General features: G+C 36.5%; 1 protein-coding gene across 6 annotated transcripts in view; it reads right to left on the reverse strand.

The window, feature by feature from the left end:
• Positions 1–13466, reverse strand: part of WDFY3 (WD repeat and FYVE domain containing 3) — a 279012-nt gene that overhangs the window by 48544 nt on the left and 217002 nt on the right. For 5 of the 6 annotated variants that reach the window (XM_043448026.1, XM_043448024.1, XM_043448022.1 and 2 more), the window contains 5 exons: positions 13018–13175; positions 11863–11940; positions 10251–10478; positions 4098–4151; positions 1758–1926 (listed from right to left, as the gene is read on the reverse strand). In XM_043448026.1, the coding sequence (XP_043303961.1) occupies positions 1758–1926; positions 4098–4151; positions 10251–10478; positions 11863–11940; positions 13018–13175 (687 nt within the window). The remainder of the gene's footprint in view (positions 1–1757; positions 1927–4097; positions 4152–10250; positions 10479–11862; positions 11941–13017; positions 13176–13466) is intronic. The other variant, XM_043448023.1, reaches the window with a different exon arrangement.

Genomic DNA, 13466 nt, shown 5'->3' on the forward strand with positions numbered 1-13466 from the left:
CAAGTTGTCAGAGGTTCTGCTTTATCTTTGGAAGAACCTTATTTTCACATATCAAAGACTACAATAAATAAGTTGGAGAAGGTAATGGCAACCCACTCTAGTATTCTTGCCTGGAGAATCCTATGGACAGAGGGTCCTGGTGACTACAGTCCATGGGGTTGCAAAGAGTCAGACACGACTGAAGCGACTTGGCACGCATGCACAATAAACAAACAGGAAACAGCTAGTCTAGCTGAGGACACCAGCGGGGGAAATGCTTCCAGCTGCTTTATTTATAGTTTGATGAATCAAAACCTCCAGTTCTATATCTAGCATACCACCTTGCACATCATAGCACTAACACCAATATTTGTGGTTTCAGCTCAATTAGAAATTAGGAAAATGAGGCTAAGAGAAGCTAAATGCCAATGACCCAAACACATCACCATGAACTCTGTGAATTACATACCTTGGTTATAGCCATTAAACACACCTTTGGACCCATCTCAATTACTTTGCTGATGTAGTGTCAAGAAATAAGAAGACTAAAAACTCTGTTTAACTACTAAAAATTTCAAGGATTTTATGAAAATATTAGGTCACTTATGAAATATTTAGTAATTCATAGTCATCATGAGAAAAAATAGGTATGATAGGAGAAACTGACCACAACTGTAGATAAACGTTTTTGTTGACATGGCCCATATACTATTAGGTTTTTATCAATGAGATCTGAAAATAATTTTTAACTTACACTTCTTAATTCACATTCCAGGGCTTAATCTATAGACTATACCAAGACTTTTGAATTTATGATACTTCAGAGGTTTAAAAAATAACAATGGATTGATTTTACTTTTACAACATCGACTGAGTCCCCACTGTGTGCTAGACATGTGTTAAAATCTATAAAGGGATGAGAAAAATAAACTCTGCCGCTGAGAAACTGCTAATTTAGGAAAACATAAAATCACTCAAATTGCTGGAAAAGATATGAGCAAAGTGCCACTGGAGCCAGGGGAGCTGAACAAGAAGGCTTCAGAGGAAGACAGTTGGACCAGCATCTTGGGACAAAATTGGGTAGGTCCAGTTCACAGTGAAGCTGCAGGAAGAGGGCAGAGGGCGCACATATACAGATGTCCAGAATCAAAAAGTCCATGGCCATTTTAGTCCAATCCCTGATCATATGCAGGTTTTACTAGGCTCACAAAGTATAGATCTGGTATAATCTGTTTTAGCTCATAGGAGAAAAGACCATTATTTCCTACTGTTGGCTAACATGCACTAACAACACATTTAATGGTTGCTTTAATTTTATAATATTTACTTAGTTATTAGGGCCTTAACTTAAAACATCAGGTACCATGGAGAATTCTGCCAGATACAGAGGGGGAAAAAAAGATCAAGCCAATGGGTACATGACATTCATCTGTAGGCAATGAAGAAGAGCCAGTCTCTCTAGTTCTGATATAGAAATCCACCTTTAAGAAGGCTGACACATAAAATATGCACAGATACTTTTAAGGTTGGTCCTACTGTTTATAATATATAAATAGTTGCTCAGTCATGTCCAACTCTTTGTGACCCCATGGTCACAAAGCCCCAACAGGCTTCTCTGTCCATTGAATTCTCTAGGCAAGAATACTGGAGTGGGTAGCCATGTCCTCCTCCAGGGGGGTCTTCCTACTGTTTATAGTGGCTAATATTTTTCATATGAGCTGGAGTAGAAGGAATGCTCCCAAGTGTTTTTAAGCAAATCAGAGAGGAAGGCTGCTGACCTTTGACTTTGGCAATTGTGTCTTCACCATGCTCTGGTTCTTGCTGAGCAGCTTCGCCTTCAGAGCTCTCTACGATGGCATCTTGCACAATGGCTGGGTTGCCGGAGGCTAGTCGCATGTAGTATTCTTTACTGTCGTAACTTACGGCTCTTCTGTATCGAGCAGGTTTCTAAGGAACAGCAAAAGGAAAGTGCTCAGCTAATTCATCTTCGAGAATTAACAGACTGCACTTATACATAGTAAATGCACAGGCTTTTGGGTTAAGTTTCTTTTTAAATTGCACTGACTTTTAGAAGACATATATAAGACAACAATATTAGTAGTTTTGTTCTTCCCCAAAAAAGAAATACATCATCTTTTGTCAAATGTTTCCATGGGTTAGTACAGCACAGTAGAGAGAACGCCCGGTGTCGGAAAGCATCACGTTGTAAGAGGATGTCTGGTTTGTGGAGAGCCTGGAATTTTGCTTCTGCCCCAAGTAAACAGCTTAGGCCTAATGATCTTTGGTAGGAACTTCCTGTGTGTTTACTGCAGATACTTGGAGGTAGAAACCCAGAACTGCCCTGTTCCTCCGGGTATTCCCATGTCTCACCTTATCACTGGAAATGGCCCAACCCTTCAGAGAGTCCTGACCCAACATGGAATTCATTGGCTCCAGGCCAGATGACACCGTTTGGTTTGCCTGCCACTCCAGTTTCTGTCTCTAATTTGCTAAAACAACCCTGTTGTTTTTTGTGTAAGAGAATATGATCCAGAAACTTAATAACTAAATGAGTATATAAAAAACATACATAAGTCCATTTTGAAGAAGAAATTAATTACCCAGAAACATCAGAAGAGATTTAACTTTTTGGTGTTTAATACAGAGCATTTTCTTTTCAGAATAATTAATATTTATCCTAAAAAACAGGTTTTCCAGTTGACCCAAACTTTTTTCTTACAACAAGACAATGAGAAATTAAGGTCTAAAATTTCCTATAAAAATGTAAGACCAAAGGAAAAAGTTTATATGTATATAGGTTCCTTGACCAGAACGACCCAGACTTTGAATTAACAATTAAGAAAAAGATAAGAGTTTAAAACATGCTTAAAGACCTTCTCTTTCTAAACATTACTTTCCTTCCTCATTAGTAAGAATATCTAATTGAAACTATTCTATCAGCCTAACTCTCCAACTCAAATAGTTAATATGTATTGTCTACAAAAATACTTAAAGTAAAACTCTTTAAAAAAAAATGATTTCGAACTAAACTGGAAAACAAGTGTCCAACTGGATGAAATATTTAGACTAAAATACTGAATCAATTTTGAGGTGAAAAGATACCTAACTCAAGCCACCGTTACCCTTAACTTCAGGTATAGAATCAGAATGAAGAGAGCTGCAAGCTAACTGATGAATGATATGCAGCAAATGAAAACTGGAATATATAACACAGAAGTATTGAAATGATGTAAAATAATGTTACAATTATGGAAGGATGAATCTGATGAATTAATAAGAATATTGTAGTATTTTTTGAAATGAAAGCAGGGTAGTTAATTTTGTATTACAACAATTCTCTACACAAGATTTAACAATTATGTTCAACTCAAAATTGTTCATTTTTAAAAAGATGAAAGCATAGTTAGTGATGGGCAAGACAATGAATTAACAGATGTGGGACAACATCTCCTTGGATACTGACTTCATATCTGATTTGGAACTAAAAGCATTCTCCCTCAAATATTTTGAGGTAAATTTCTGTGTTGGAAAGTACTGCATTTTTTGTTTTTTTAAAACTATGTATTGACTCTTGCTGCAAAAAGAAAACAATTATATAAATTTAAATAGAAATAAAATTGTATTTAAAAAGTGATCATACACTTAGTTTCTACTTAGTTCCTTCTGATTGAAAAAGTAATTTTAAAAGAGAATACAACTTGCATTCTCAAAATATATATTGCTTAGTATCTAGAAGAATTAAATGAGTAATTGAAAACAAACTTGGTGGTGTCAGGCTGCCCATTACTAACATGCCTTGGGACTTGTTAGTTTATTTGTGAAGCGGTACACTTCTCACGGTGAGAGCGATGGATATTCAGCATGTTAGTGAGCTGCATACGGATCCTAGAAAGCTATTTGTATCAAAGCAAGAGAGACGAGAACATCTCTCAACAGGAATGAAATTCACTTTTTTCAACTCTACAGAATTTATAGAAATAGCAAATTGAAAGTTATCTCTTTAGGTTAGTCTAGTCTACCATGCACTAAGATAAAATAAAACAAAACCAAAACAAAGAAATTAAAAAAAAAAACAACTGTAAGTATTTTGCATTCTTTTATGGTATTTTGTGGTTTACCTTTTGAGGAATGATATCATCAGGTGTCTCAGGCTGTTTACTTGGGATCTCAGACTGAAAATAGGGTATTAAGTATAGACACATCAGAAAAAAATAACAAAGAACAACACAAAAATAAAATACTCTTGAGGATTGTATGAAATATGGAAGATGCACGCACACAAAATTAATATGATATCCTAAGCTGCTTGAAATAATCACTTAGCATCTTGTGATTATTTTCTCAGTTATCAAAAGTAGTTTTAAAGTAAAACATAACTGCTAAAATTCTCAATGTTACTGAACAAGACAGACTTCAAAGTCACACAGACAAAACTTGAGCACAGGCTGCCAGTGTCATGGACAATTTATAGACAACTCTTTATACGGCTTCAAAGGAAAAACACAGAAAATTGTATAATAGAACCTAGTTCTAGCTATTATTAATATCTTGAACCTAACTTTTACTGTGCTTCTCTCTCAATCTGTTTTGCAACAGAAGCAACTGGTTTGAACTATTATCTACAATATCCCAAACCACAGAAATCACTACGTGCTTGTTAGTGAAAAAACATCTTCCCCTAAAAGCCAGAGGACCTACTTCCTTTGCTGCCTTCATAACTGAGATCCCAGAGAGGCTGAAAGTGGAAGGAAGCTTGGATCATCAGCCTCCAAACATAAAGTTTCTGTAAACATTACCTTTTAAACAATAAGGTAGCTGCTTTGCATTTTATTCTCAGAATGAAACTGAGTAACAAGAAGGCAGTCTCTGTTGAGCTGCAGTGTGTGGCCTGTGCACTTAAACATACATACAGATAGCTACAGACGGACAATAACACACCCAAGCAACCTTCTAGTTCTTCTTTTCACAGTTTGTATTTGGAGATGACTTCCAGTACCCGGCCTTACAGTAAATATGAGCAGGCCAAATGCTTTCATAAATGTTTGCTTCTCCCAGCAAAAACAAACACGGAACTACTGGGCATACTTTCAAGTACTTAATGTGGTTTTAATAAACGTCTCTCCTTAAAAGCGAACTTTTAAAAGCATACCTTAGGTTGACAGATAATCTTTAAAATACACATCTATGTCCTCAATCGTGATAAAGGTTTGGGTTACACAAGTATTACTACACATTTGTTGAGACTCACTTGAATGGTACACTTAGGATTTACATACTTCAATCTATGTAAAATTCATGTCAATAAAAAAAGAATTCTGAACAAATACTGAACTCTACTGCTACACATGTGGAAGTGTTTAGGGGTGAAGGGTACTGATTCTCCAACTCATTTTGAAATTAATTAAAAAATAAGACGGACTGGATAGAAGTGTGATAAAATATAGCAAAATGTACCAACTGCTATTGTCAAACCCAATTCTGATGTCCACTATATATATTCCCAGCTAGAATGTGGTCAGGGTCTGACATGTACATGATGGTATGTTCCCTGGAGTATATGATGGAGTGCTGGTTTAATACGTATTTCTTCACTGAGCCACTAACTGAGGTTCTAATTTTACTAAAAGGTACAGTGTTCAACATCAAAGGTATATGTATACTAATAATTTTAGTCCTCTTTACTTAAAAAATTTTATAACTAAATCATTATTATAATTATGTTTATACACAGAAATTCAATGTCAGAATTTCTAGAAAATACTTCTATAGTCCCTTTAGTTCTAAGTTTTCTCTGTTCTTGGCAATGGAATTTCCTGAGTGGCTTAGTTCATACATAGCATTTAAAAATACATGCAGAGGAAGCCATAGGAGACTCACTTAATTACAAGAAAAGGAACTCAGGTGAGTTGTTTACCCTTCTGCCCTGAGCAGCTCAACATTAAAGGGAAACAATGAGGTTTTTATCCAAATATTTGCAAAGAACCGTAAATTTGTTTGAGACTATTATTCTGTTAAAATAAGGGGACTGCAGAATTAAAACCTGGTTTTAGTACTTAAATATAATTTTTAAGTGGCAAAATATGGAATTTTATTCTCCTTCCTCAGGATTCAGAGCAGCTAGCTGCTTAAAAACCACCAGGTTTTGTATTTGCATCATTTCCCAGGCTCACCTCTTAATATTTATAAATAACATTACCACTTAAAATACAGAATTATAGTACAACTCAGTATAGCTATTTTAGATTTGAAATCAACCCCCCAACAAAAGTCTCTGTGCAAAGGGAATAAATTATTTTTCAGTGCAATTAGAGAATTTTCCACATGTACGTAACTTTTCTCAGGACAAAATTAATTTTTGTTCTCATTAAAATAATTTTAGTTGATAAAACTTCAAAGCTTTTAATCCTGTGGCAAATGAAACACTAAAATATTCTCTACATTCTATAAACAAACATCTAACTTAAAAATAAAGTTCAAAACTTACAATAAAAGATAAGCTACTTTTTAACACAGTATGTAGCATTATCCAGGTTTAAGAAACAATGACCAAAGAAATAATCACTTGATTCATTTCTAACACATCAAAGATTTTAAAACAAGAAATAACTTTGAAATCATCACTGTATGTTCACCTTAAGCAACAGGACTAGAGAGTTAGATGTTATTTAAAACAATGATTGTTCTTAATAAATAAGGCGAAGGTCAAATCATTTGTCCTTACTCCAGATAGAACCCATTATACCTCTCAAGAGGCTTCAAAAGCAATTTTTAGTACCTGTTACACCTGAAATACTTGTTCGGTTGCGAAAAGTACTGCCTATATTTAATAAAGATGGGTATAAGGAGAACGGCACATTTCCAGGAGGAGGAAGGGAAGACATGACTGGTCTCTGATTCTGGGAGGCAATATTCAAAACGGTTCAGAGCAGAGAAGAATTTACTATGAAACTGATGAGGCTTATACCTCAACAGTCCTCACTTCCCATGGTTCCTTTCAAACCCCTGGAAGAGAGGCTCTAGCGATTTTGTACTCATAATGCCATATTCTTTTTATTATAGAGCCTCCCCGAGTTATAGAAACTTTACACCCCATAAAATTTGACTCTAGCCCTTTGTAGTGCAAGAATAATTAGGAAAATTCTGTAAGCATACTGAATGGGAAGCAATAGATAAATTCTAATTTAGGAAGAAAGAGCGCTGAGAAGTTCATTCATTCAACACTTATTAAGCTCTATATACCCTTCAGCATTAGAGAGAAAAAACCTAATATATGGGACATTCCTGGTCGTCCAGTGATTGGGACTTAGCCTTCCAGGGCAGGCAGTGTGGGCCCCATCCCTAGTTTGGGAGCTAAGATCCCAAATGACTTGTGGCCAAAAAAAAAAGCCAAAACATAACATGTAGGCAATGTTGTAGCAATTTCGATAAAGACTTAAAAAAAATGGTCCACATCAAAAAAATCTTTGCAAATAAAAAGAGAAAAAAAAATCTAGTATATGGTTTCTCTCTGAAAGAGATTCACTGTCTATTGATAATGTCTCAAAACCACCAGAGATTGGAAGCTTTTTTCAAGACTGATTCAATTTCTGAGGAATTATCAACCTATAGCTATTATATCTTGCCCTGCTACCTAGAAGGGATTCCTTAATTTTCTAGGCTTCTATTTCTCATCTGTGAAATTGGGATAATAACCTAACCATACTTCAGAGGGCCCTGAAATTGTAAGTAAATGCTCTGTAGAGCATCAAGCTCATTGTGCCTGTAAGTATCTGTGCACTCTCTCTCTTTTAATATTTATCACTTATTTATTTATTTGCCTGTGCCAGGTATTCGCTGAGGCACATGGGATCTTTTTTAGTTGTGGCATGCATATTCTTAGCTGTGGCATGTGGGAATCTAGTTCCCTGACCAGGGATCGAACCCTGGCCCCCTGCATTGGGAGTGAAGAGTCTTAGCCACTGGACCACTGGGAAGTCTCTGCTCTTTTTTGTTTTACAACAGAAGTTAGTGAAACAGTTGCTTCTACTTTTTGGAATTTTCCTTGATGTCAATATTGCCAGATGGCATATTCCATAAAAAAGAGTGGACATTCAGTGGTGTTTCAAATTTACAGAAGATTTTGAACTAGCACCACCAAAATCATTATTCATTCAGAAAAGTTCATGATAGCAGATTAACCCTGACTTTACATGAACTCAAGCAGCGTGAATTCCACAATCTGTAATTGTCTCCCCTTCCCACCTGCTTTTTCCTTTTTTGTAAATGTATCTCTGACATTTCTCGACTGCCTTGTATTTCCCAATGTGTAACCCATTTGTGTGTGTGTGGGGGGGAGCTCCATATGGTGCACACTTATTTCTGAGACTGTTTATAGATTTCACAGGATGATGAACTCCTTTGCTTAGGTAAAATGCTAATGATATTAAGGTTCTAAGTGTGAACTCTGAATAGGTTATTATGTTTTTATCTGATATAGAACTTCAAACACACTTTTGTAGCTTAAGGTCTTGGGAGGTAAGGAGGGGGCAACGGATAAATTGAAGATTGGGATTGACATGTACACACTACTACATATAAAACAGATAACTGATAAGGACCTGCCATATAGCAGGTATAGAGTTCCCTGTATATCACAGAGACTCTCCTCAATACTCTGTAATGGCCTGTATGGGAAAAGAATCTAAAAAAGAAGAGATGTATGTATATGTATAACTAAATCACTTTGTTGTACAGCTGAAACTAACAACACTGTAAATTAACTATACTCCGATACAAATTTTCGAAAATACTTTTGTAAAACAAATGACACTCTTATAAGAAGCAATGGAGTGCACATGGTTAAAAAAAACAACAAACCTATGGCTATGTAACTCAAAAAGTACACACCTCAGTTACACAGTGAATGGTCTTATATTTAAGAGAGCACATTCATCTTCTATTTACATATTCTTGAATGTATTCAGTTTGAATGAGTGTTGACTTCATAAAAAATATTCTATCAAATTGCTACAGGCTTAAATTCTTATTCAATTATTTACTTGGGAAAAATGGATGGATAATCAGAGCCCATACTGCTAGTCTGCTCTGACAAAAGTAGGTGCTATTAGAAGGCTGCCAAAATATGGGTGGATTTTTTTTTTCTACAGAGCACACCAGTATGAGAAATTACAGTGCTTTAAGTTAAAATTTACCAAGTATGGCATATATGCCAGAATGAAATAGATTTGAGAAAAATAAACTTTAGGGAGCAATCTTTAAAAAATCATAAACAACTATATATTAGCAGGTCTAAGATTTATGATATTCTAAGTAGCATCAGAACAAAGTGGAGTCAATTAGCACAAGATAAATGAAGCCAGGGTTTTGGCTGAGGAAAAAAGAGGCCCTGGAACAATCCAAGTTGTCTCATATTACACCATCTTCTCATTAGAAGACACATGTGCCAAGTCTTCTTTATAAATCTTGGTTTCTTCCATTGTTGAGAGAATCATGTTTGAGTCAAGAATGTGAAAGTACTTAAACTGTGAAGGGGTTTCTCTTCCTAAATTTATAGTGACTTTACCGGGGAAGACTGCATTTTCCCAAATGTTTAAAAAAAAAAAAAAAAAAAAAGCATGATTCTTAAATCATGATCAGTTTATAGACAACATTTTTCTGGTCAGTGCAAAAATCTGAATGAAGGCTTTAGGAAGGGCAACTTGTCTGAATAAAAAGGAACTTAAGGGCAAATGTTGTCTGTTTTATACCAGCGGAACCACTGATAAAGCTTCTCAACATAACTGGGATGATTTAGACACTCAGGCTACTATCATTCTTTAACTGCGCTCTGCATTTCTTCAAAGAATACTGCTTAGTGGCCAAGTTATTTTATTTACTTGTCAGATAGTGGTTATTCTGTGCTAGACACTATTCTGAGTACTTGACTCATTTTAATCACTTAATCCTCCTAATGGCTTCTAAGATGGAACCGCTGTTTTTCTCCATTTTAGGCGTGAAGACAGCAGAACCTAAAGAGGTTCCAGTGGCTGATACCAGATTATCAGCTACTGACCGGGCAGTCGGCTCCAGGGCCAACCTAAACCGCTTCACTGTGAAATCCCTGCTTATCTTTTCATTCCATCGCCACCATCCTGACTGTGCCAATGTAATACAGTTCATCGAATTTTCTAGATCAGGTATTTTACGTAACTGATCTAATAAGAGACAATGCTTGCAAAAACAGAAGGGAAACTTGACACCACCATGAGAAACGCGGACTTTTGAGCACTCACCGCCACGCTGGTTTCCTGCTCCGTCTCTGGCACGTAAGGGTAATGGTTATAAAACATATCATTTCGCACCATTTTCTTCCTCATCCTGCAGGGCCCCTCTGTCATCTCCAGCATCCACTTGTCCAGATGGGAACCGATGGGGGGGCCCCAGAGCCCCCGCTCCCGCAGCAGCTCGTACTCGATCTGACACCACTCCTCCGTCACGTACTTCAGGGCGTTTTGCTGACGCTGAGGGAGTAGGGGTGCAAGGGAGTCCAGGTTGGTTTCCAAGCAAAAGCAGGAGCAACAATTAAAAGTCTATAAACAGCTTAAAACCAAGTTAGTACTTGGTAACAGAACCCAATCCATGCCACTTCAGTCAATATCATAAAAGTAAAATTACACTTGTTTATGGCTAAAATAAGCTATTCTGTGAGAAGGTGGAGTTTTAGTGATGGCCCAAGGGGATTATTTTAGCACCAGGTTCTGTGGAAGGTACACTTGACCGGAGTGTTGAAGAAACTTGTAACTCAAGACACAGGGAAAATGGCAATATTATTTATGAAAATACAATGTAATGGCTTGTCCGGTGAGAGATAAAAAAGACAACTTAAGGCTGAATTCCCTTCCCCACCCCAGATTGTAAAGCAGTTAGTTATCAGAACAAGAATAAAGGAAAATCTACAAAGGCGGGTCAAGAAATATTGCCAACACACTAGATAACTGGCTATCTCCATAACATTTCCAATACTTTTAGGTAAAGAATATACACATGCAGCTCTGATAGGGAACTTAACATTTATAGAAAAAGAAAAGGTAAAACCATTTTTACTTGGCCACTGGGAGAGATCCAAATCACCTTACTACAAGGGAAATTTATGACTTGTGGAATAACTTCTTGCTATTTGTCAAATGCCAAAATGTGTAACATTTCAACAGTAGATGCTTATGACTAACTCATCTAATGACTCATGAAATATAAGTATATACTTTAAGTCTAGGAATAAGGATCTCTTTATATAACTAACCCTAATGGTCACTGAAGGCATCATCTTGATGTTATACAGTACCGTAATAGTACTTATGTGTTCTTGGCGGAAGGAAATCATCTGTAATAATTAAGTATCTAGTATCATGCCCATAAAATATTAGCAGCTTATCATTCAGAAATCCTTAATGCCTACAACTTAGCTGCCATGGGAATAAAATACTTAGGATAAGTTGTCAAGTAATTATGAATTGATCAAGAAGATTTCACTGAAGTTTTTATTGACAAAATTACCAAGCACTTATAATAAAAAAAAAACTTTTTATGTTTTAATGTTTTAGAATTTTAATTTTTGTTAGGAACAAACACACATGAAATACGATGGTCATGAATGTTATTAGGGTTCAGCTGTGCTGATCTCCAGTCTGTCACTTTTTAATGCAGTTTGCCCAAAGGAAGTTCCACTCTCTGTCTCAAAACCAATGGCCAAAGTAGCTGCTGCCAGGAAAAACTAAAAACATCACCTTTGATGATGAATGCAGTTCAGCAACTTACTCTTAAAAGCAGTAGGAAGATAACAAGGGGAACAGTCTTTTCTCACTTGAGAAATGCAAAACAAACCATTATTGTGGTTGTGACTCTTACCTCCTGATATTCCTTATACTGTGTGTCTACCAAGTCACGAACAACAGCAATGTGTGTAAACATCCACTGAGAAATCTCCTAATAATGGGTGGGAAAAGAGTCTTAATATTTCATGGATTTTCTGAAAAGGAAAATGTTAACTAGCCTTGAAATAAGGCAGTTAATTAAAATTCTGTTAAAGGCATCACAACAACATTCTAAATATCCCACAAAAAACTGTGAAGGATGAATTATCTGATGAATCTGATGGAGGCGTATGTGATGGACTCAGATCCCAACACCCCAAACCCTACTGCCCCTTCAAGGAAGTGCTTACAGCCACAGCTTCTGGGTGTGCTGTCTGTACTTCAGGGATCATCTCAGCTGCAGAGAGCTGCGGTGTACTCCACAATCACTGGCTGATTTGGGGGCAAGCGGGCTTAGCCATTTCAGCTCAGTACAAGTCAACTCTGCCAGGTCCTTTTGGTACCAAGGCTCCACTCGGGTCTACTTGATCTGTCGCCAGACCTGCACTGTACCCTGACATTTCCCCGTAACCAGTCCTGCTTCCTTCTTCTCCCTACCACAAATATCAAGGGCACCCCTAATAAGCAGCCTGCACACTAAACCCCCTCTCAGAATGCGCTTCCTAGGGAGCCCGACCTGACACATAGAATAACTCATACACATGGTTTCTCCCAGACACTTTTCACTGCTGCCACTGAGATTCTGAGATGGCAAAGAGAGTATGATGAGGAAGAAATTAATGCTGGAGGTGGAGTTTAAAAAAAAAATTAAAAATTGGTGTGTATAATACAATTATTAAAAAAGTCATTTTGTTACTGATTTAAAATTTATATAACTATGAATAATAGAACTACTGAATGCTTGAAAAAATTGGGAAAAAACTACAGTCTGATAATATATCAATATCTGAATCTCATCTTATGTTCATTCATGACATGGATCAAATACACAACATTCATAGTGCAACTGTATCATAATAAAATGGGAGAAGACACCATAATCAGAGTTATCTCTCTGTCCTAAAGCAGAAATGCAGAAAGAGTCCATTCAAATCATATGGTTGTATGTGTTAAGTGTATTATATAAAACACTGTAACTAAACCTTGAAATACAAAGTTCCAATATCATTAATAAAACTAAACGATGTACCTGGGTGGAAAGGCTGTGTTTATGAAGCCCGCTTTCCTTTCGATTCCTTCTTGATCCTGTTAACTTGGAAAGACCGAAGCCACTGCTGACACGTGACAATTTGGATTGTGTGGTGGGCACTAAAGCTTCTCCTCGACTTATACACTTCTTTTCATGGGCTACAGAAATAAAATTAAGAGTATTTTACAATTTCTCCATGTATTTACTTGCCTTACTTTTAATACTTTCTCATCATAGTTACACAGCACATTTCTGCAGTTATCAAAAGCATCTGTAAATGCCATCTTAGATACGACATTTACTTACCTTGTGTAAGGATAGCTGCTTAATAATTATTGTACTGGCTGGACTCACATTTGGGTGAAACCTCATAGCTCTGCAATGCTATGCAAATTTATTTTCACTGTCATCAATTTCTATGTTAATAACAATTCACAATGCCCTACCTA

Source organism: Cervus canadensis, chromosome 26, assembly GCF_019320065.1.
Source record: "Cervus canadensis isolate Bull #8, Minnesota chromosome 26, ASM1932006v1, whole genome shotgun sequence".
In the NCBI taxonomy this organism is placed as follows: Eukaryota; Metazoa; Chordata; class Mammalia; order Artiodactyla; family Cervidae; genus Cervus; species Cervus canadensis.